Genomic DNA, 21,687 nt, shown 5'->3' on the forward strand with positions numbered 1-21,687 from the left:
GGATCTTGTGTGCGGGATTGAAGAGACTTAGCAACCTATTCCTCAGCAGCTCTGTAATGTCATTTTCCAGCTGCATAATATAGGGTGAGAGTATAAATTGTCAGTATCAGCTGTCCAATCATGCTCAATGAGCAAAATTTAGGCTCAATGTCTGAGCCAATGAAACATTTGAATAACAGACAACACATCAATCTTTCAACAGCCAAAAAAACAAACAAAACTGCAGTTTATTAAGTTTTGAAGAAGCTTCAACATTTTGTAAGCATCTTTTGGTGCAATTCATTAACAAACACATTCTAGGAGAGAAGAAAAACAAAAAACATAATAAGCCACAAATGTTCTCTTGTTGTTTATATATTTTAGTTACAGACATTGTAAGACGCCAACATAAGAAAAATACACAGAAATGCTTTTTTTCATATAGTAACATATTTGGAGAGATTGCATCCTTCAGTCATATTTTATATATATATATATATATATATATATATATATATATATATATATATATATATATTAAAATCAACAAATACACACATATATGCCTTCATGTTGTCTCATATGCTTTGTTTGTCTGCACGGAGAACTGTACTCTCCCGCATTCAGTTAGAAGTACATTGTAACAAATGCTATACATCATAGGTTCTCAAACTTCGCCCTCAGAACCCCAAACAGTTCAAGTTTTCAAGCTCTCACAGAATCGCAAGTGAAATAATTAACTCCATTTGTTTATCTGTGCACGTGCTGGGTGAACTGGGAAACCTGAACTGTTTTGAGTCCTCAGGATAGGGTTCAAGAACTACTGCTTTGCAGGCATCTCTGGAAGGTGTTAAGTCATGTACTCTCCTGGTGGGGGAAACCATTTAGCATTATTTGTTTCTCCCCATATACATTACAAAAAGTGCTATTTCACCTCTTTTCTGTCAGGTAGGACAAATGTGATACATTAGCAGTCCACCAAGTTGCAGATCACTCTGGCAGAAAAGTGGTTAGCTTGAAAACGGTTTCAGAATTTTTTTTTACATTTTATTTTTATAAAAAGTCTTCCATTCTCTTTTAATAAAGAATTCCTGCAGACAGGAACTGTAGGCTGATATATCTCACAGTTTGGAACAATAAACACTTGCTCATAAACAATAGAATCATGCACAGTCCCACTGTGTGCTTATATCTTACTACCTGCCTTGCTTGTACAGTAGAACTTGTGTATTAATAACAAGTAACCCTTTTGCAGCTAGAGAGATAAAGGGCAATGTTAGAGCAGTAAAAACTTTCATTTAATTTTTAAATCTTTGGGACAATTTTGCATCCAACAGAAATGAGTGAAACAAACATTTTTCACAGAAAGAAACTGTCAGACGTTCCTCTTATTTTGCTTGTAAACCTTTTAAACTTTGTCGTCATTCTCCCTCTGGCATTAATAACAAGGAAAATAAAAGCACAACTATGCGCTGGAGAGATTAGCATCAAAATGTACATGTATTACAGGTTACTCAAACAGCAGAGTACAAACGTAAAAACTAAACACTGAACCAATGACCACTTGGTGTGCCAAGATATTAAGGATTGTCCCAGTGCCTGTAACAGACAAATTATAATTCTGAAGATGAGAGAGGGGCTGTAACCCTCCCATGTCACAGTCTGTTCCTCTGCCCGTCAAAGGGCAGTGTATGGCAGACAGAGGTAGCATTATGAAGTAACATAAAATATTATTGAATACAAGACACCGCCCTCAACACAAACTAGGGTTAAAATACACAGGTTGTACTGTCTTAAGTAAAGGATGTTCATTGATTGCACAGGACAAATTAGCTGTTTTCAAAACCTCTAGTACACTAAAACATATGGTAACTTCTATCTCAGACTTGGCTTGTGCATAGATTGCAATCCTATAGATTGCTCCAGTACCCCAAAGAATTGAGGGCCAGCTGGTACTGAAGGCATTTAACACCAATCCTGATGCAACGACCCACAAGGCAGATTAATTTATGGGCTACTCTAGCACAGATGGGTGGTACCAGCTATGGCAGAGATCCAACCCATACATTTGATAAAACCAATTAAAACCTATTACTCCTGCCCCTTTTCCTCAGTAACACCAAAATAGACCCCAAGACAACAACTTGAAACAGGAATTTTATGGCGGTGTCTGTTAGAATGATGGTCTTACCATCAGCTCTCTGGCAAATGATCTTTTTCTTTTTCAAAGACTCAGGAAAATTAAGTTTTTCTGTGTTGCAACATAAAGCATATTTTTATACATATAAAGCACTCTTGAAACATTTCGAGTCCATTATTTGGTAAATATGTAACTGCTACAAACAGTTGTTTGTCTCCCTCTGGTACTTTTCAGTTCTTCACCCTTTTATTTTCAGTGCTCGGAGTTGGGTAATCTCTTTTTCAGTTTTTATTTTTTTTTATTTTCTTTTTTTGTAAATAGCTTTTGTCTTTTTCTTAAAAATACATTGAAATGGTTGTGTGGTGTTCTACTCCTCTGGAAATGTCCCATTTTCCTGAGAAAGATTTCCACAATGTGCAAGATAGTGATCAAAAAGATTTTTTTTTTCAATTTTCGCTCAATGACGAAAATAAAAATGTTTTTAACAAAAAAAACCCCTAACAAATAAAAAAGAGAAAAAACATAAAATGTTGCACAGCAATGGCTAAAGTTATTATTCTTTTTTTTTTTCTTTTTTTTTTTAAATAAAACACTGGTACTTTCCCCGAGATGTAAAGGAATAGCTATTCAAATTCGAAAATAGATTTTTGAAATTCAATGGAAGTCATTTTTTTTTCTTATTTTGATTTTTTGTTTTTCTTACATTTTTTTTTTCTTTATTTCTATACTTCTTTTTGGAGAAAAGCAGAAAACACAGAATAGCAATAAAATGAAAAAGTTTTGTAAACAGGTTAGAGCCAGGACTGGCTTCTGCTTTTAGATGCAGTTCAAAACCTGCATGATGCAGTGTTACTTTCTGGGTTCTGCTCAATGCGGCTGCTCCAGTTAGTTTGTGTAGTCCATGAGCTGGAGCCAAATACTTCACACATAGATGCAAGTTGTCCAGAAATAAGCATTACTCTTCAAATATGAATCATTGGAAAGGTAGACAAATGTGTGTAAGTTTATCTTCAGATATAAGCACGCTGCAAATTTTTCTTTTGACAAACAAGTCCTTGAGTAAACATAGGTAAGTGTTGGCTCTATCCCTTTCTCAACACTTTTTTTTTTTAATTTTTGTTTAATGGGTTAACTGCAAGGCCTGGATGCAGAATTTTAAATGTCAGTGCAAAGTTAAAAGGTGAATATAAAGGTGTAACTGAAAAAAGTATTCAGAGACGGAAATAAGATCAATATACCCAAAAACAGTTGTTGTTTTTTTTGAAAATTATAGATTGGATATAAACAGATGTTTGCATTATATGTGTGTGTGTGCTCATGTGCAGAAAGGAACAACACTCTAGACACACTTTAAATGCATAAATTACTTGATTGTATATGGTACACAAAGCAGCAACATTTCGGGTCTGCTCAGGAACCTTTATAAAGCTATACAAACCACAGTTGCAGGGCTTTATAAAGGGTCCAGAGCAAAGTTATGCTGAGTCTTCAACCCCCAAAAATAGCTTTCGAAAGAGTACTGAGCAAACCCGATACATTGCTGTTCTTTGCAGCAAATGCCCTTTTCAGCAAATAAAAGTAATTTGTGTGTTCTAGAGTGCAATTCTATTTTTGCACATAGATCATTAATTTGTTCTGGCACTTGTAAGAATAGTTGAACATCTGGAGTGCCTAACGCTATCTTCTTATTAAATGTGCACACATACATGTGTGTGCATCTTCTCTGTGGGAGGTGAGCAATTGTGTCCATTGTATGCAGGGATTTATTTGTGCACACCATAAGAGCATACGTGTTATTAAAAAAAATATATAATTGTGCACTTTTAAATGAAATGCCACTTCTTCTTGGAAATAGTGTGACAAGCCTTTTTGCAAGAATGTAAAGTCTTACATAAACAGGGATGGCATATGTCCAAAAACCTGACAAGCTACTATGGAGTAGATCGGCTGGATTCAAGTATATCTAACAGCTGATATGATGCTTTAAAGTGTTTGAGGGATCAAATATTTATATATATAGATAAAAAAAAAAAAAAAAGCGATGACAGGACAGAAGCTCTGGACAAAGGTCATGTGCATAGGCAGATCCATGGGGGTTATCAAACTAGTGTCTTCATTCCTTTGTTTCTGTACCAACTTAATCCCTCTATGTGCGTAAACAGAACTACCAGGATACGCACAGCTTACTTCTGCCCCTCTGATTGATGGGTCCAGTCAGATGTGCATAAAAGACCAAGGCTTATTTAAAAGTAGGCTTTTAAATCCCTCCCCTATCCCCCCCCCCCCCCCCTGCCCTCAAAGCAACCCTCTCCAGTCCTGTCCTATGAAAAGTGCCCTTACGTTCATGTCCCAGCAGAAGCAGCGTTGATCATTTTTTCCTCTTCGAACACTTTAAAAACATATATATATATATTTAAAAAAAAAAAAATTTGCTTGAGCACTTGTACTAAGTGACACAGACCCTTCCCTTCCTCCTCAACCCTTCCTTTCCCCTTCCCTCCCATGCTCCCATACTGTTTTATTTGAACAGTTCACAAGGGTGCAGTGGGGAGGATGACCAGGGGAAGATACTGCATGGAGAGAAGACTTGGGCCTGAAGAAAGCGGAATTCCTCACAGAGCCTGGACTGGAAAGGATTGGATATTGTTTGTTTTGGAGTTTTCAGTTAGTGCTGATGATTTAGAAAGTTGTAGTATTTATGTCAAATATTTCCTCAGATGGATTCTCCACTTAACAAGTCTCCTGGGAGCAGAGTATTGAGAGGTGTCGGACTGCGAATGATCCTAGCATCATCTGATCCAGGTGGGCCCCACAAGCTGCTGGAGTACTGCGGCACACCTCCCCAAAGCAGGTCATTGCCTCCCTTGCCACTTAAACAAGGTGGATTCCAGTGAGCAGTGTCATTTCGCACCAAGGTGTGTGAGCCCCCACCTCCACCCAGCCGGGGCTGACTATTCCCAGTGTTAGACTGCCAGCTGGAAGTGGGTGGCAAAGGCTGCCCTTGTGCCAAAAAGCGATTCACTTCTTCTTCACCAGCAAACTCTGCCAGAATAGTAGTGTTACCCAGGACACACCTGCATTAGAAGAAATTCAGTTGAGAACACAGTGTAAACAAACACAATTTTCAGACTAATCTCTTTCTAATATCTCTTATATATGTCCCATTGGTTATGAACAGCAGAACTTGGAGACTTGGTTTCGTTTCAGAGGTGAATTTTCATAAGCTTTCATTTCGGGACACACTGGACCCTTTGTCAAGGTGAAACAAAGGGGCCAGTGCACCCCAAAAATGTTGGCTTATGCAAATACGCCTTTGTAAAGTTTGATACGGAAGGCACCAAGTGCCGCAGTTTGAATGTACAAAATTTTTCCAGAGGGCACCAGAGTTTTTCCACAGCGATAATGATAAATTAAGGTTTAGGTATATGAAACATTAAAACTATGAGGAAAAGGAGCTGGGCAGTGACTATAGTAGTAAGAGTTATCATTTCCACACCATGGATATGTGTGGTAAGGGAGCAGCTGTGCTCTTATAGAAGGTTTCAGACTTTAGGAAATCATCACCACCCCATCATTACTTCACTTGATTCGATGAGTTATCAGTAATATTTCCCATGAGTACCTCTGCCTCCGACCTCCCCATAATTTTGCCTAGTCCACCATCCATACTGTGCCTTTGCCTATTCCACACTCCCCAAGACTGGTGGCTGCTGATCATATGTAATATTGAGATTACTTTATAACAGAAGAAAGCCAAGCAGTGACGGGCAGGATATCTGCAATCAATATTATGACTGATATCAGAACACCGGTTCTGTAACTTTGTTTTCCAATGTCTTTTCAGACAGCTCGATTGGACAGTGTGAGTATGGGTAAGCATTTGGCTGCAGAAGAGTGGTTATGTTTAGGCACTTACAAGGGGGGGGAGGGTATGGGTTGCAAATCAGGGCAGGTTAGGTTTAGGTGGCGGGGTATGGGCCTTTTGAGGCGAGGCACTACCGGAGAGGGTTAGGGTCTGGCTGCTGCATGGGAGTGTTAGGGAGAGAGGGGGGGGGGGGGGGGGGTAGGATGATAGGGTTAGGATCCTAATAGAGCCCCTGTCAGGATTCTCTGTATCAGGACACCGGGGTTGGTTCTTTGACTGCCGGCTTCCTAACCACTGGGACATTGTATGTAACCCACAGTGCAAATTTTAGTGACGGAATAAATAAAAATGGCCGTCCGATGGTGGGTACGATCCAATGCGCATGTCTGGCAGGCCAGTATATACCTGGATTGCCTATAGCAAATGTGTCTATTTTGGCCTCAAAAGGCCTCTTTTTAGGGAGCTATTTAATTATCATTATGCTTAGATGGAAAGAGAATATAGGTTGTAGTAGATGTAAAATTAAAAAAGGTCACTGGTATAAAATAAAAAGCTTCTGAACATGAATTCCCCACTAACTTTAAAACAGCAGACCACAAATAAGAAAATTAAGACCGAACTCATTACATTGGCTGATGGTAGATAAACCTTGGGATCATAATTGCCTAGTGAACCAGTAAAAACTTACATGTGTAAGGACTTCTGGGCCTTCGCGGCTTCCTCTTTGGAACTGTACCGGACCACAGCGTTACCTTGCGTAAGATTCAGATGGAATGTTATCAGTGGGCCGTGTTGCAGACACAGTGTTCTCAGGGTAGAACCATCAATCTGTGGAAGAAGTGCATCATTGTTTTATATCTTTGCCATCAGTTATATAAATTAGAGTAACTTTACCCCACTGAATAAACTGACTGAGGTACATACCGAGTCATATCCATGGTAAATCGCTCAAGCACTGATCCTCTGGCTAAAGCAGTAACAATTTGCTTGGATATACAGTTTGAATTTTAATAGAGAACAGTCTCTCTAATGTTCTCTAAACCGCTGCATTTTCACTGACAGGAGAGGCTGATGCTAACATGGCAGTAGCACATTCGTTCCTCCTCCAGTTAACTCGGAAAACCAATGGGAGAACGCTGACATTCTGGGCCAGATGCACTAAGCTTCAAAAGTGATAAAATGGAGAGTGATAAACAACTAACCAATCAGCTCCTGTCTGACATTTTTCAAACACAGTCTATGACAGCAGTTAGGAGCTAATTGGTTGGTTGTTTATCACTCTCTATTTTATAATTTTTTGAAGCTTAGTGCATCTGGCCCTCTGACACTTGAATGTGTTTACAAGCAAGACCACCAGTGCCAATTCCTTTGTGCCTTTCAATGTGTCCCTAGCTCATGGCTCAGGGAACTTTTTACCTTTTACCCCCAAATATATTTAGTTACGCTGACGTTACCCCCTTGATTTGAAAGGAAGGAAATCATATAATTGTAATACACACTGTACCCCTAGAAATTGATGATATATCCTGCTAGTATGGTACACAGGATTTTTTGGGGTGCTGCGCCCCAGGTTCAAACTTAGTATTAGGGACCCACTAGAAAATTTGAGGTTACCTTGACGCGGTTAGTGGGCTAGTATTTTTTGGCCAATAAATATTCCAAGAACCTCAATTTATTGCTCTATATGAGATAGCAGAGCTTAATATTATAGAGTGGGCATCAGGCACCACATGTCTTATTACAGTACACAGCCTGGCAGCCATTGATGAGGATTACCATGTATGGCTGTGTGTGGTACAAAGTTTGTACTGTACCACACACACAGCCATATATAGTCGCCATCATCAATGGCTGCCAGGCTGTGTGTGGTATAGCCATTGACAGGGCTATTTTTCTGCAGGCTCCAGCAGGAACTGTGGCCCTTATTCTAGTTCACTCTTTCTGACAAAATATTTCTTAGATGGACAAAACCATGTGCACTGCAGGTGAGGCAGGTGTTACTTGTCCAGAGATAATTAGATTTGGGTGGGGTTTTACACCTGCCTCACCTACAGTGCACATGGTTTTGTCCATCTAAGAAATATTTTGTCAGAAAGAGTGAACTAGAATAAGGGCCACAGTTCCTGCTGGAGCCTGCAGAAAAATAGCCCTGGCCATTGACAATGTGACGTCCACGCAAGTATTAAGTGTCAGTATTTCAAGATGATATAGTGACTGTGGAATTTTTTTCCTTAGACTAGAGATGGGTATACCTTGATAGGAGCCTAAAACCAGGCAAAGAAACTCAGCGCCACAGCGGCAGTACAGACTGTGCGCTACCAAGATGGTGCAGCAACTAGTGGTTTCTACTGAAGAGGTGGGTGCAGGGCCAGATTTAGGTGTGGGGGGGGGGGCACAGCGGGTCTATAACCCTGGGCCCCCTCTAGTTAGGGACCCCCTATGGTCGGCATGTGTTTTTTTTTTTTTTCGTTTTTTTTAGCTAAAGGTTTTGTGCATGGGAGTGGGGGAGTGCTGCAGCTTCACCTGCCTGCCATTGTGACAATGATTAATGGTGCATCAGGAGCCCAGGCACACTGACTGCACAAGTCCCATGACACTTTGCACAAGAGAGCAGAGGCTGAGAGGTTTGTGCTGAGCTCTTAATAGTGAAACTCAGCACATGCTTTCCAGGCCCATGGAGGACAGCAGCAGCAGACTTGTCATTGGAAGGTTTTTAATCAGAGGCAGCGCTGAGCCTGTGAGGTCTCTTACAGTCCTACGGAGTAAGGTGACCCAGGTCCCCCGAAGGCTTAATCCTGCCCTGGGCAGGCGGACATGGAGGCGGGGCCCTGGGTATCACACAGGGAAGCGTGTTATACACAAGGGCCTGACAAATTGAGTCAGGTCCTTGTACACTACAGTACTGTAACACACACAGCTGGGCATGCATATAGAATCTATATATAGATTCTATATGCAATGAAATAAAATTCCTGGGGGTACTGGATGATCGCGTTGCTGAGACACAGCTGGGCATGCATATAAAGTCATATGCACGCCTGGCTGTGTCTCGGCAGCGCGACCCTCCATCACCCCCAGGAATTTCATTTTTACCCCATTTGGGGTAAAGTTTCTGGCAATCGTACAACAGGTCCATAAATAGTTTACATTGGTTCTGGATCACCAATCAACCTGCAAGTGTCTCGAGGCACTGCAGGGTGCCATGGCACATTTGGGAACCACTGGTCCAGATCGACCCCAAAAGGTCCACATGGAAATGGTAGACACATGAAAAAGTTGACATGAGTTTTTCACATTTTTGTGTCAAATTTTAGATTCGAGCATGTGGAACCCCAATTAGTGTACTTTTCTGGCCAGGGTATTTTACCATTCCTAATAGTAGTCCAAGCATGAGATGGCTAAAGAATAAATCATGAAATACATGCCGACCATGGCAAACTTTTGCTTGTGTCCAACTCATCAATTCGACCAAATGCATGTTGACCCAAAGTCCAAATCCCTATTTATGAGATGCAGCCTCACCAATAGACTATGCTGATTAATTTGATATGCAACACTTGTATAGCTGTGTGCAGGCAAGTCGCTGAATCTTGTGCTCTGTATACAGACTCATTTACACACAATATCAAATGGAATCAGCAGAGTCTCCTGGTACATCCTAACCTCCTCACACTGTGAATAAAACGCATTTTTAGTAAAATAAGATGCCCGGCACTAGCAGAGATCCATGAGACCTGGCGGCTCACATGTGTAAGGGTGGCCACATAAGGTTCGATTTTACCTTGTGATGTAGGATCCGATATGTAATGCCGGCGGTCGGAATCCCGACCGCCGAAATCCCGACATGGGGGGGACGTGGAGCGCCCCCCCTTGCGGGCTCGCTGCGCTCGCCATGCAGCGGGCCCGGTGCCTCGCTACGCTAGGCACGCTATTTTATTCTCCCTCAATGGGTGTCGTGGACACCCACGGAGGGAGAAAGTCTCGGGATTTCGGCGGTCGGGATTCCAGTGTCGGGATTCCGACCGCCGGCAAATTGACTGCATCCCGTGATGAGTACTCCCATGTACATGCTATTGCACGCTACAAAAAGTGCAGTCCATACTTTATTGGCCTAGATCGCAACACATCTAGTTCAAAACGCACGCTGCTTTAGCATATCGCATGTGTTTTGAACTACTGCACTGTGTATGGACACCTTAAGTCATCTCACACTGTATGGCATATTAAAGCTAGATGTATGAGGACAACATGGTTAGATCTGCTGAGATGAAACCGTTATAATGGTTAGTACGTACATACCATTTAAATACAACCAGTAGTAAATGCCCCTTGGGCACTATAAGGGTAATTAAAAGTTTTGCAAACATTACACACAACACCATGGTACCTGTGGAGTGAGGTTGCGCAGGACCAGCCAGCTGCTAGTTCTTCCTGAACTGTCTGTGCTCCAAGTAGAACCTGCAGGTCATATATATATAATATATACAAATTTTATGATTTTTTTTTTTTAAATTTCACAAAGTACAATAAACACACATGAAAGAGCAACATAAACCCTCAAAATCTAATTTATTTCATATACAGATGTAGCCAGGCTCATTTATCTGGGGATGTGTATGCATGCTTTAAGGGTACAACTAGATGCGCCTGGCTGTGGTTATTCACACCTTAAGTGCGAATATACGCACATGTATGCTACCAATGAAAAAGAATTGCGAATGTGATCAGCTGCAGTAGCCTGGCTACATCTGTATAGTATGGACACTGAAGGTAAAATACAATTCTCAGTGCTGTGCTGGCATTCTACTGATGCTATATTTTTAGAATTACTACCCTACTTAAAGCTTCTCACATGTCTTTAGGTCAGCATCTTTTTGGGCCAAAAAATCCCAAATAACTTGATCTATAGTTACTTTGCCGACTTTCTGTATGAAACCTAACACATTAGGTCAATGAGACACTTCGTACTGTTGGAGTAGGATGTTAGGATACTTTAGAGCAGAGAAGGGAAAGGGGGGACATGATAGAAACTTTCAAATATATCAAGGGCTTTAACAAGGTACAGGTGGGAGACATTCTTCACAGGAAGAGGAGCAACAGAACACAAGGACATGCACTGAAACTAGAGGGAGGAAGATTCAGGGGAAATTTGAGGAAGAATTACTTCACAGAAAGAGTAGTAGATAAGTGGAATAGCCTCCCATCAGAGGTGGTAGACGCAAATACAGTAGTACAATTTAAACATGCTTGGGATAAGCATATTGATATCCTTACAAAAAAATAAGGATCAAATATGGTTTGAGGTAACAGGTTTAAAAAAAGGGGCAGACTAGATGGGCCAAGTGGTTCTTATCTGCCGTCAAATTCTATGTTTCTATGTTAGTGTTAAACTGGCTACACATGCTGTGGTATTAGAACAGACATTGGGCAATTGATCCAATATTCCAAAAGGTGGCCGTGATTTCAGGTAAAATTATATTAGAAGCTATCATTATCCGTTATTGCAAACATATGATCCAATACGGTTTACAGAACATTATCTACTATTGTTTGTAAAGTCACCATCCAAATACAAATGTAGGTGGCAAAACAAAACAGTTATCCTGTCACCCAAGTTCTTTCGTAAAGCAAAACCATTGACCTATGTGAAGAAACCTAAGGGACACTCTAGGCCACTGGAGAATGAGATAAATGTTTATACCTGTTGAGTAGGAGCTGGTCCAACCCAACTGGTTTGTGCCCCAGGCAGAGGAAGGCTTGGCATTGGTTAACCCAGGTGGGGGTCTTGTTGGGGCGGTTGTATTTCTGGGTACTTTCCACAACTCATGAGACAAGGATGCTTGAGTGTGGGCGATAGGACTTGATGACCAGGTGGATTTAATATCAGACAACTTAGCTAGAAAGAAAAGACAAATTATTATTTAAAAACAAAGCATGTAAAATGAAATACATAATCTGATCATCAACTACCACACTGTAATGTGGTTTAATATAATAGAGACAAATGTCAAACTTTTTTTTGAACCAGAAGTCCAATCCATAGTAGGGAAACAATGTCATGGTAAGTAATGGATATTTAAAGATCAGCAAACATCTGTATAATAAACTTAGAATGGTTATTTTAAAGAACAACTTAAAAAAGGGTGTTGTTCAGGAAACAGCAATGCAGCAATGCAAAGGAGCCTTGTCTGGGCACTGTCTAAAGACTACTGAAGACTGGAACACTCAAAATGTGAAATCATTGGTTAATCATGCAGCGTGCTTGTAGGCAAAAGGAGTTCTACAGTGGTGGGTTTATAAAATAAGTATAAAGCTGCAGTTTACATATTAATAAACCCATGTGATCCCAACATACATAGACTAGGAAGCATGAAATCTTTTATGGATCCAGAGTCAGCATACATGGGCAATGCCCCGGTCCCTGTCATCAGCATTGTACAGGCACCAGGACTGTGTCGGGGACCGGGAACAGCAGATGAGTGATGGCGGCAGCAGGGTGGTGCCAGCAAAGTGGCCAGCGGCAGCCCCCCTCCTACAATCAGGTATGAGTCCTCGCTGATCATATGCATTCACATTTAATCATCTTGCCGGTCTACAAACAATGGTTTCTTTGTTCAGTGCAGTCAAGGTTCATAAGAGTGTAACACCACCCCAGAATGTGTATATAGGCAGTGCATGTACCCACATATAAAAATAGCATAGTACTTGCTATATAAGTTACTAGAATTACTGAAATGAGCACACATTTAGTAAACTTGTATGCAGTGCTATGCAAATAAATCTTTTTTCACTTGTAAATAAGTTCACCAATACCCCTTTTTCCATTGCCGGAATAACACAGTTAATTGCGGGGTAGACCCGGTAATAGGCTCAGTGGAAATGGCTACAAGAAAAAATACTGGGCCTAGTGACCTGGGATTTTTTCCTTGGTAACAAGCAGGGTATTTAGCGTGTAAAACCTGGGTAATGAGCCGTGGAAACAGCTCTTACCAGAGATTTTGAGAAGGGATAAAACCGAAAAACGCTGATTGGTTCTTCCAGCACGCTGGTTGCTGATGTAATCAACCAGAGACCTGAGGAGATGCATCCATGCTGGGGAGAGGCTGTTTATGAGCGCTGTCCTGCCTGTACGGAAAGTGTGCATAAAGATCATTTATAATGACATCCACGTTTTGCTGGCCTTTTACGGGTTTTACAGAGTTCCGTGGAAAAGGAGGCAACCTGGGAAATTACCAGGATGGTGTAGTGGAGACCGGGTCTTAGCCAGGTACTACCCAGCAGAATCCTGGTTAAAAAATCCTGGGTCTGACCCAGGATTTTGGTGGAAAAAAAGGTAATATGTGAGGGTGTTCCAATAAGTCTAGTGACTTTTTAAAAAAATATATAGTGTTACACTATAGCTGTTCTTACATATACTGCCAGCTTACACATTCTAAGTTACTGTACATTACACCCTTTCAGACCATATCTGCACTGAAAAAAGGTCCTTTTATTCCCAGACAATCAAGTTTATTGAATGTGTGTCTATTTTAGACACAGTATTAAACTATATATGATGCGGTCATTTGGTCTACTGCATTATGGTAGAAAGTCATTAGGTCGAATCCATTAGGTCGACATGCTAAAAGATCGACATGACGCTAGGTCGACATGGAAAAAGGTCGACATGATTCTAGTTCGAAAGGTCATTAGTTCGACAGGTCATTAGTTCGACAAGGTCATTAGTTCGACATTGTCTATGTCGACATGGAGTTTTTCACTGTTTTTTGAGCCAACATGTGCCGACAGGCGGTATTTCATGCCCTACCATCCACTAGGGCGTGGTGGGAGAATAAAATAGTGTGCCGAGCGTAGCGAGGCACCGTGCCCGACGCATTGCGAGCGCAGCGAGCGATGCGAGGGGATGCAGTGCACTTTAAACTGTGTCCATGTCGACTGTGTTGACATTCAGGTAAAAAAACAGTGAAAAACCCCATGTCGACCTTGTGAATGTCGACATAGACAATGTCGAACTAATGACCTTGTCGAACTAATGCCCTGTCGAACTAATGACCTTTCGACCTAGAATCATGTCGACCTTTTCCCATGTCGACCTAGAATCATGTCGACCTTTTAGCATGTCGACCTAATGGATTCGACCTAATGACTTTCTACCATAATGCAATAGACCAAATGATCCCAACCCAACTATATGCATCCTTCAATTGCACATGTATTGCCTGCTAATGTAACCTGGAGAGGTGACAGATTTGTTTCACTAACAGCTACACAGAGTCAAATAAAACTTTTATTGTTGACAAATATGCTGATTGAGTGAGAGCTTATTTTAGATTGGCTGGAAATGATTTTAACATTATATACTGTGTTGTGCTAGATTTTAACTTTTATTTTCACATGTATTCAAATCAAATACCCCGGGGAGTATACCTGATCTCAGAGACCGTCAGGATAGATGCCCTCACCTGTTAAATTATTTTCTTTGAGTCCACACTAAGCACAAGGACACTTGTCCCCAGCAGTCCCAGACTCCCTCTCCACTGTATCAGCCACCAGCCAGCCAGTTAGGGTAGAAAGCACATGGCAGGAGTGAGAAGGAGAGGGAGAGGGAGAAGTACAATCTGTATAACACAGAAAGGCACCTGCACAGGCAAGCATACAGAGAACTGGATCCAAGGAACATCCCCCAACAAACTAGGTGTATCAGGGTGGATGACCTGTGACTCAAAGCAATGGATTTAACAGGTAAGATAACCAAACATAAATCTTTTTTTCTTACTTCATCCAGTAAGTGAGGGGATGACCCCGAGCTGCACTGGGACGGCTTATGGGCATTAAGCATGGTGTGATTGACACTACTGGAACCCCTGGCTCGCAGGATGAGATGGAGCCTGGGGCTGCTGGAAATTCAACTATTTGGTGCCCAGGGTCACCTCTACAGGCTATACCCAGCGTCCATGTACCCTCTAGTGGATGAATTGAGAACTATTCCTTGTAATACATTAGTGCAGAGGTTCGCAAACCTTTTTGGAATCATGGCACCCTAGAGTAGTGTATCAAAATATTTTTCAGGGCACCCCTAGGCCAAAGTTTGTTACCAAGAATATAAAAAAATAATAATTAATGAAATAAGTTGTGCTTAAATGTCATCCTTAGGTCCAGTTATGTGGTGAGGAACATGATTCACTTCTGTTTCCCCACATATTTTATAATTGGAAGCCCCAAGCACTGATTTTGCCCATTTCATTGGCCATAAATTATTTGAATTGGTTCTGGACCACCAACCTGAGGAACCCCTGCAAGTGCTCCGAGGCACCCCAGGGAGCCTAGGCGCACAGGTTGGGAACCACTGCATTAGCGGGTCAAGGGTCCATCCTACAGCAAAATAATGACCTATTACATACCTCCATACTAAAGGCTCACACACACTGGGCGATTTTGAGCTGAAAGCCGGTCAAAACACCAAGTTCGAGTGGCTTTCAGCTCAAAGCCCAGTGATGCGCGCTCCCGCATCATTGGTGGGAAAAGTTAATCTGCTTGTATTACCTGTAGGTAAGCGGCTTTGTGGATGGCTTTGCATAGCGCCGCACTATGCAAAGCCATCCACCCCCTGCTGACAGTGCCAGGCAGGGGTATAGCCGCTCAGTGTGTATGGACCTCTTGCTAGACCTACTGTATCTTTGATGAAAAGAACTACATTGAAGGCTCCAAATAATGAAATGGCTAGCCCTATCTCCACACTTGAACCACCGTGTGGGGAATTTAATTTCCATTGTACATCGAATGCCACAAGAATTACAATGTCAGCATTTCATCAAAACCCTGGAAAAATTAGGGTGTTCTAAAACTTGCGATTGGTAGTGTATCTAATGTGATATTTGATAACAGTACCACCAAAGAGGAAGGGAAATAAACATCTTTCATCTCAACACTGCTAAAATGAACAAACAAGGTCAAAAGCTATTTGCAAACCTAACCCAATCACCTTCTTTACATTCGAAGTAAAACATGGAAATTAGCACTTGAGCAATCAATGATTATATCAATAAATAAACCTAGCATGTTCTCTTATAGAATAATTAACCAAGAATATTTGCTGTTCAAATCTTGATACCTCCACTCTTGAGCAGATAGCGGTTGACATCCTGGATAGTAGTATTAATAGTGGGTCCAGTTGGGACGCTCCCAGGGGTCACATCAGGATCATTCTCGGGGTCAATATTTTGCAGGCCTTTCCAAGGCACTCCTGGATGAAATTCTGCAATTCCGTTAAAATATAGCTGTCAAACTTATAGCCATGAGCAACTGCTTTTAGGTTTTTGATTATACACCAATAATACAAAGAGAAATCAAACGCCAAACATGTAAAACATTAATTGATGCACTATAGTAGAGTACTAAAATGCTTCCAATTCTTGAACATATGATATTGTTGTAAATTAGCAAGTAGGCATCACATAAATGAAAAAATACTTACCAGGAGGCCAGTTGATACTGGATCCATTAGAGATTTTCTCATTTTCTGATTTGGCACGCGACCAGCTGTCCGCAACAGGACTTGTGGGTGACTCACTGTTTTGGAGAAGATCGTACCGACTGTAGGAGTCATCTAAAGAGGGTTTTCCAGGAGGACCAATGCTTAAACTCCCAGGCAAAGTACTTGCTGCAGAAAAACACCCCGAAAAAAAAGCATGGTATTTAAGTAGAAGATCAGTGCACTAGGAATGCAATAATATATTTTAAAAAATTAAGTTGCTACATTATGGGACTTGTCCAATTAGGGGCATTGTTTACAATGCAGGCAAAAGCTCCGGGCTTCACGACCTGCATTTTACCTTGTGCAATGCACAGTAACTTCTAGACTCTGCATGAAATGTGGAACCTTAGTTTCCCCAGTGTGTTAAATCCATGAGGGTGCATTTCGTGCTTGAGGCTGCAAGGAAAATTGAACCCTCGTATAACACATGTGTGGGGGATACAGTACCTAAATAAATTGGTCTGAGCAAACAATTGGCACTATAGCTAATTGGATAAGACCCCAATGGGTGCTAAATAGGTACATGGATTTCTTAAGCTTTCTAAATGTGCTACCAGGTAATAACACATTAGTTTTAACGGTTGATAAGAAACAATTATGTTTTGTGGGTAAAGTACTTACAAAATAATACATTATTATACAGGTTCTTAATGAATGGTTTACACGGACTACTACTGGGCAATGTGTGGCAGCGGGGACCTGACCCGGCATGGCCGTTGTTAACGATCCACTCCCTCATCTGGGGATGCACTAACAATCCACATGAGAGCTCAGCAGCCAGCGTGTATACACGATGGTCAATAAAATGAGGGATATCGCTCAGAATGGCTAAAATGAGCGGTAGCGCTCACTTGGGGCTTAAGTTAGATATTATTAATGACTAATTTGAGTCATGTATTTAACATATCAATATTTTAATGTCCAGGTAGACTGCTTTCTTGATAGAACATATCACCCTGATGGTCTTGTTTATTTAATCTGTTGATAGTCATGAATAGGTTTTTGAATGAAAACTGTAATTTACCAATTGGGCATTTATTTACATGACATGAAATCACTGTAATCTGTTCTTTATTAAGAATTATGATAAAAAATATATTACCCCAGAACATGATGATGTATTTATTACTTAGTGGTTTATTGATTGTTAGCATCTCTTGTTTAAGGGCCTGATTCAGATTTCTACGCAAAACCCAATGGTTTGCATAAAAGTCCTATGCATTTGTGCAGAACTGGTCCTGCGAGCTTGCATCAGAGTGCCCCAATGTTTTAGTGTTAGGACAGGGGTAGTACAGTGCAGCATCTTGTTTTGTAGACATGGCTAGGCCATTGTCTGCATTTTCAGATGCAGATTTCCAAGCCCTGGCAGGGGAGATCTTTCGCATATTTTGAGTAAGATTACTCAGGTAGGTGATCCAAAGCACTTGGATCAAAAACCTAAATATTCCAAAAACTGTGTTTTTTCAGAATATTTAAACCCCCCCCCCCCTCCTTTTTTTTCATACTTACCTCATCCCCCGATGTCCATGGCAGCCTCCGGGATCCTCTTCAGCAGGATCTCCAGTCCCAAGGATGCATTGTGCGAGTGCGTGGTCGTGACGTGATGTCACCGGCATGGCATGCAATGCACCCCTGGGACCGGAGATGATGCTATAGAGGATCAATGAGGCCGGCGTGGACGTTGGGGGACCAAAATAAAATAAAAAATAGTATAATATTCAGAGTAAAAATTTCCTATCACAGCCCAATAAAGACTCAAGGGCCTATTCATCATCACTAATGAGATCGTTTCACATGCGGAATCAATAGTTTCTGCATGATTTATCTAACAGGCCTAAAAGGGTTGTCCAGTACCCCACAGATTTCAAAAACGTAAAGTTGGTGTAGATTCCCAGAGCCCCACTATGAGATGGATGTCCAAATGGATTCCTCCGCAGTAAGATACTTGTGGCCGTGCTCATAAATGCCCTCGGGTCACACATGGCGAGACGGCAACGATAAGTATCACTTCTTCTGTAGCATTATTTCCGATTACTGGGACAGGGGTTTGTAGGAGCTGTCCCTGCACCGAAGAAATACTTAACTGGTCTGGTAATTAAGTATCCTCAGCTGCAACATGTGATGAATAGGACACTTAAACATCAGGGGCCACCGGTGAGCGGTGACTCCTTCGTAAGCGCTATTGGTGGATTTTATCTTATTGTGGTAACGACATGAAAAAAGGAATAACCTACATGGTGATAATCATTCATTCAGACTAACAATGGAATATAGCGCATACAGTATCTATCTATCTATCTATCTATCAATATATATATGTATATATAATCTTCTGATCGGATATGTAACAAAATGGGACTTACAGGGTTTGTTCGGACTAGGGTCAAGAGAAGAGGGGTTTGCCAAGCTGTCCATGGAATTGGGATGAGTCCATTGAGGCAGGCGAGACTGAGACTGGGATGCATCCTTCACTGATAAACCACCAGTCATATCCATGCTGCTTACATTCATGTTGGGAACTATATGGAAGAAATGCACAATTAATATGCTTCATTTCCAGGACATTGTGTTCATCTCTGGTGCTACTTTTAATTGAAATTATGGCTATAAAGTGTCTTGTCTATTCAATTTGAAGTAGTGTTCAGCACAGTATAATACATATTTAAGGATGTTTGTATTGGTTTCTTGCAAGACTCAAATGTGTGGTCAGTGCCATAGTGTGTGCTTTTTCAAGGCAATTCACACATTTACATCTAAAGAGCCATGTTAGAAGCCATGTTGGGTGTGTGTGTTTGTGAGGATAAGGACACACTACTGGAACATCCTGGAACAAACTTCATATGCAATTAATGGTCGTCACTTCCAAGGGAGACAAACAGGTGGGATAGCCCATCAGTTCGATTTCAGCAATGACAAAGTACATTTAAAAAAACTGGACATTAGGAAGTTATTGCTTAGGAAACTCGTCATTATTTGTTTCTAGAAACACAGTGTAATCTTGTTTGAGGGGCGACAGAGGCAGAGTATTTAAAATGAGCTAAGACGAGCACAATTCATTTAGCAAACAGTATCAGAGAAGGCGGCATAGGAATGCAATGTCCCTTACACGCAAAACGTGCACTGACACTGAAAATGTTCATGTAAGAGGAATTTCCTGTCACACCAAATGATTTTTGCTGTAAACTTATGTAATTTAAGAAGATAAAAAAAAAAAATACAATTATAGCCAGAAGTCATTGGCACAGTAAATACAGAAGCTTGATTTATACGTACCAATTGGGTATGGAGAGAAATTATTAGAAGACGACTGCTGTTCTTTGGTGTGCAGGTCAGTCAGGCTTGGACCTGTGGTATGGGGTGAAAAGCTGTCCAGTGTTGACTTGCCTGCAGGAGGATGTAAGGGTGGATGTGAAGGGGGAGGCTGCTGCTTCATTAGCAGAGCCTGGGCCAGCTGACGCTGATGTTGCTGTATCTGCTGCTGCATGTTATTGATTGTACGTGCAACCTGCAGGTGGAATAAAGCAAATGAGCTGTACTTATTCAAGTCCATATAAAAGGAGAATACCTTATCCACTGCTAAAATCCCTTAATAAACACATCCTTTAGCACTATAGTTGAGCGAGACAGTATACATGCTTTTTAGAGCTCCTTTTAAAAATAAACACAAGTATAAAATAAAAGTTTTTGCTGACTTGCAGATGTGTGCAGAGGGATACTTTTGTAGGTACTCCTGTAGTAAGGAGCCCCTTCCCTTATTTGTATATTTTGCAAGTTACAAACTGTTTCTGCAACTTTTTCCATTGTAGTTAGAGGCGTTGCATCCAATTGCCGAAACGCAATACATTCCGGGCCTGGATGCGTTGTCCTAGTGAAATCAATGGGCTTCTTTCAAGGCTCCTTGCTCTGAGGGATCCAACCAAATCTCTCCCAGCATTCCTGGTGGGGCATGTGTCACTGGTGCTAAACATGGAAGTCCTATCATCGCAAAGAACAGCTCTTACCACAAAATCCTCATGGATATGGTGTTACTAGACGCCAGTATGCATGTGGAGACTAGCGACAAGCTGCATTCCATCCAAAATTTATATATATTTGGGCCCGTGTTGGAATGCTCAATGATTAGACTTAAGACCATCCTATTTTTGGAAGTACTTTGAAATATATGCAGTTTGGAGCAACAACACATAAATGTGCACCTTGCTAAAGCCATATTGCACTACAGTATATATATTCCTATCGTCCTGTAACTTGTGGGGGAGACTCCCAGATTGTTGGTTAGCCACCAGCATCCCTAGAAAATGAGGTGGATCTCCAGAATCCCACCCGCTTCCTGGTGAAGTGGGCAGGATGGGTAGATAATTATGGGAATCATGCTGACGTGTTGAGAGTTTGGTGCTAAATGACTTGCATTGCATCATATTGGATGGAAAAATTGTGTAATTTTCCAGTGTTGGGGAAAGGACCTACCGATGTGAGATACCAGCCCGTGCACCAAAGGGTCTAAGCTAGGTCTCTTCTCCGTGCTTCTAAAGGAGTGGGGACATCCAAAGTACAAGTATGCATGGCAGTTGAGGGTAATGTAAAGCATTATTTGTGGGCTACATGCAAAAGCAGACTTCGACCAAGCCCAGAAAATATGTCTAGTGGCAGCGTTTTATTCCTACACAAACAACACAGTGTTTCTGAAGAAAGTAAAATATAGCAATCAAAATAAGAACACATTTGAATTATATCAGACATTTTACCATCTTTTTTGTAAAAAAAAAACAAAAACCACACCAACTAAGCAGATGCATATTGTCCACTCAAGTGGGCATGTGTATAGCGCCTCAAGTTTAATAGTTTAAAAAAAAAGAGGCCCTGAAAACGAATAAAAACATTTAAAATAAATTTAGCATTAGGTTATCAGATTCATGCATGAGAGGGTTAATCTGAAAATTGTATGTAAGTGATTGTTTGAGGCAAGAAGGTTTAGTTTAACATAGGCTAATGACATAAAACTGCAGTAAGCAAGCTGGAGTTTATGTAGTGAGCTATGAACAACTAAGATAAGCAGGTTTGACCTACTTGCTGCTCCTGTTGTCTCATGGGTCCGGAAACATTACGCTGAGCCTGTAACATCTGCTGCTGGAGTTGTAAACGCTGATACGCCTGCAGGTGCATGGAGAA

At 41.2% G+C, this 21,687-nt stretch overlaps 1 protein-coding gene across 5 annotated transcripts in view; it reads right to left on the reverse strand.

Annotated features, from left to right (window-relative positions):
* Positions 1-209: 209 nt before the first annotated feature.
* The window catches only part of TNRC6C (trinucleotide repeat containing adaptor 6C), a 128,277-nt gene continuing 106,799 nt past the window's right edge, over positions 210-21,687 (reverse strand). For all 5 annotated transcript variants that reach the window (XM_083147868.1, XM_083147867.1, XM_083147865.1 and 2 more), the window contains 9 exons: positions 21,586-21,669; positions 19,792-20,023; positions 18,882-19,037; positions 16,459-16,644; positions 16,096-16,239; positions 11,686-11,880; positions 10,372-10,442; positions 6,673-6,812; positions 210-5,193 (listed from right to left, as the gene is read on the reverse strand). In XM_083147868.1, coding sequence (XP_083003994.1) covers positions 4,833-5,193; positions 6,673-6,812; positions 10,372-10,442; positions 11,686-11,880; positions 16,096-16,239; positions 16,459-16,644; positions 18,882-19,037; positions 19,792-20,023; positions 21,586-21,669 — 1,569 coding nt within the window. In that variant the 3' untranslated portion in view covers positions 210-4,832. The remainder of the gene's footprint in view (positions 5,194-6,672; positions 6,813-10,371; positions 10,443-11,685; positions 11,881-16,095; positions 16,240-16,458; positions 16,645-18,881; positions 19,038-19,791; positions 20,024-21,585; positions 21,670-21,687) is intronic.

This window comes from Crinia signifera, chromosome 6 (genome assembly GCF_055691185.1).
Source record: "Crinia signifera chromosome 6, ASM5569118v1, whole genome shotgun sequence".
NCBI lineage: Eukaryota > Metazoa > Chordata > Amphibia > Anura > Myobatrachidae > Crinia > Crinia signifera.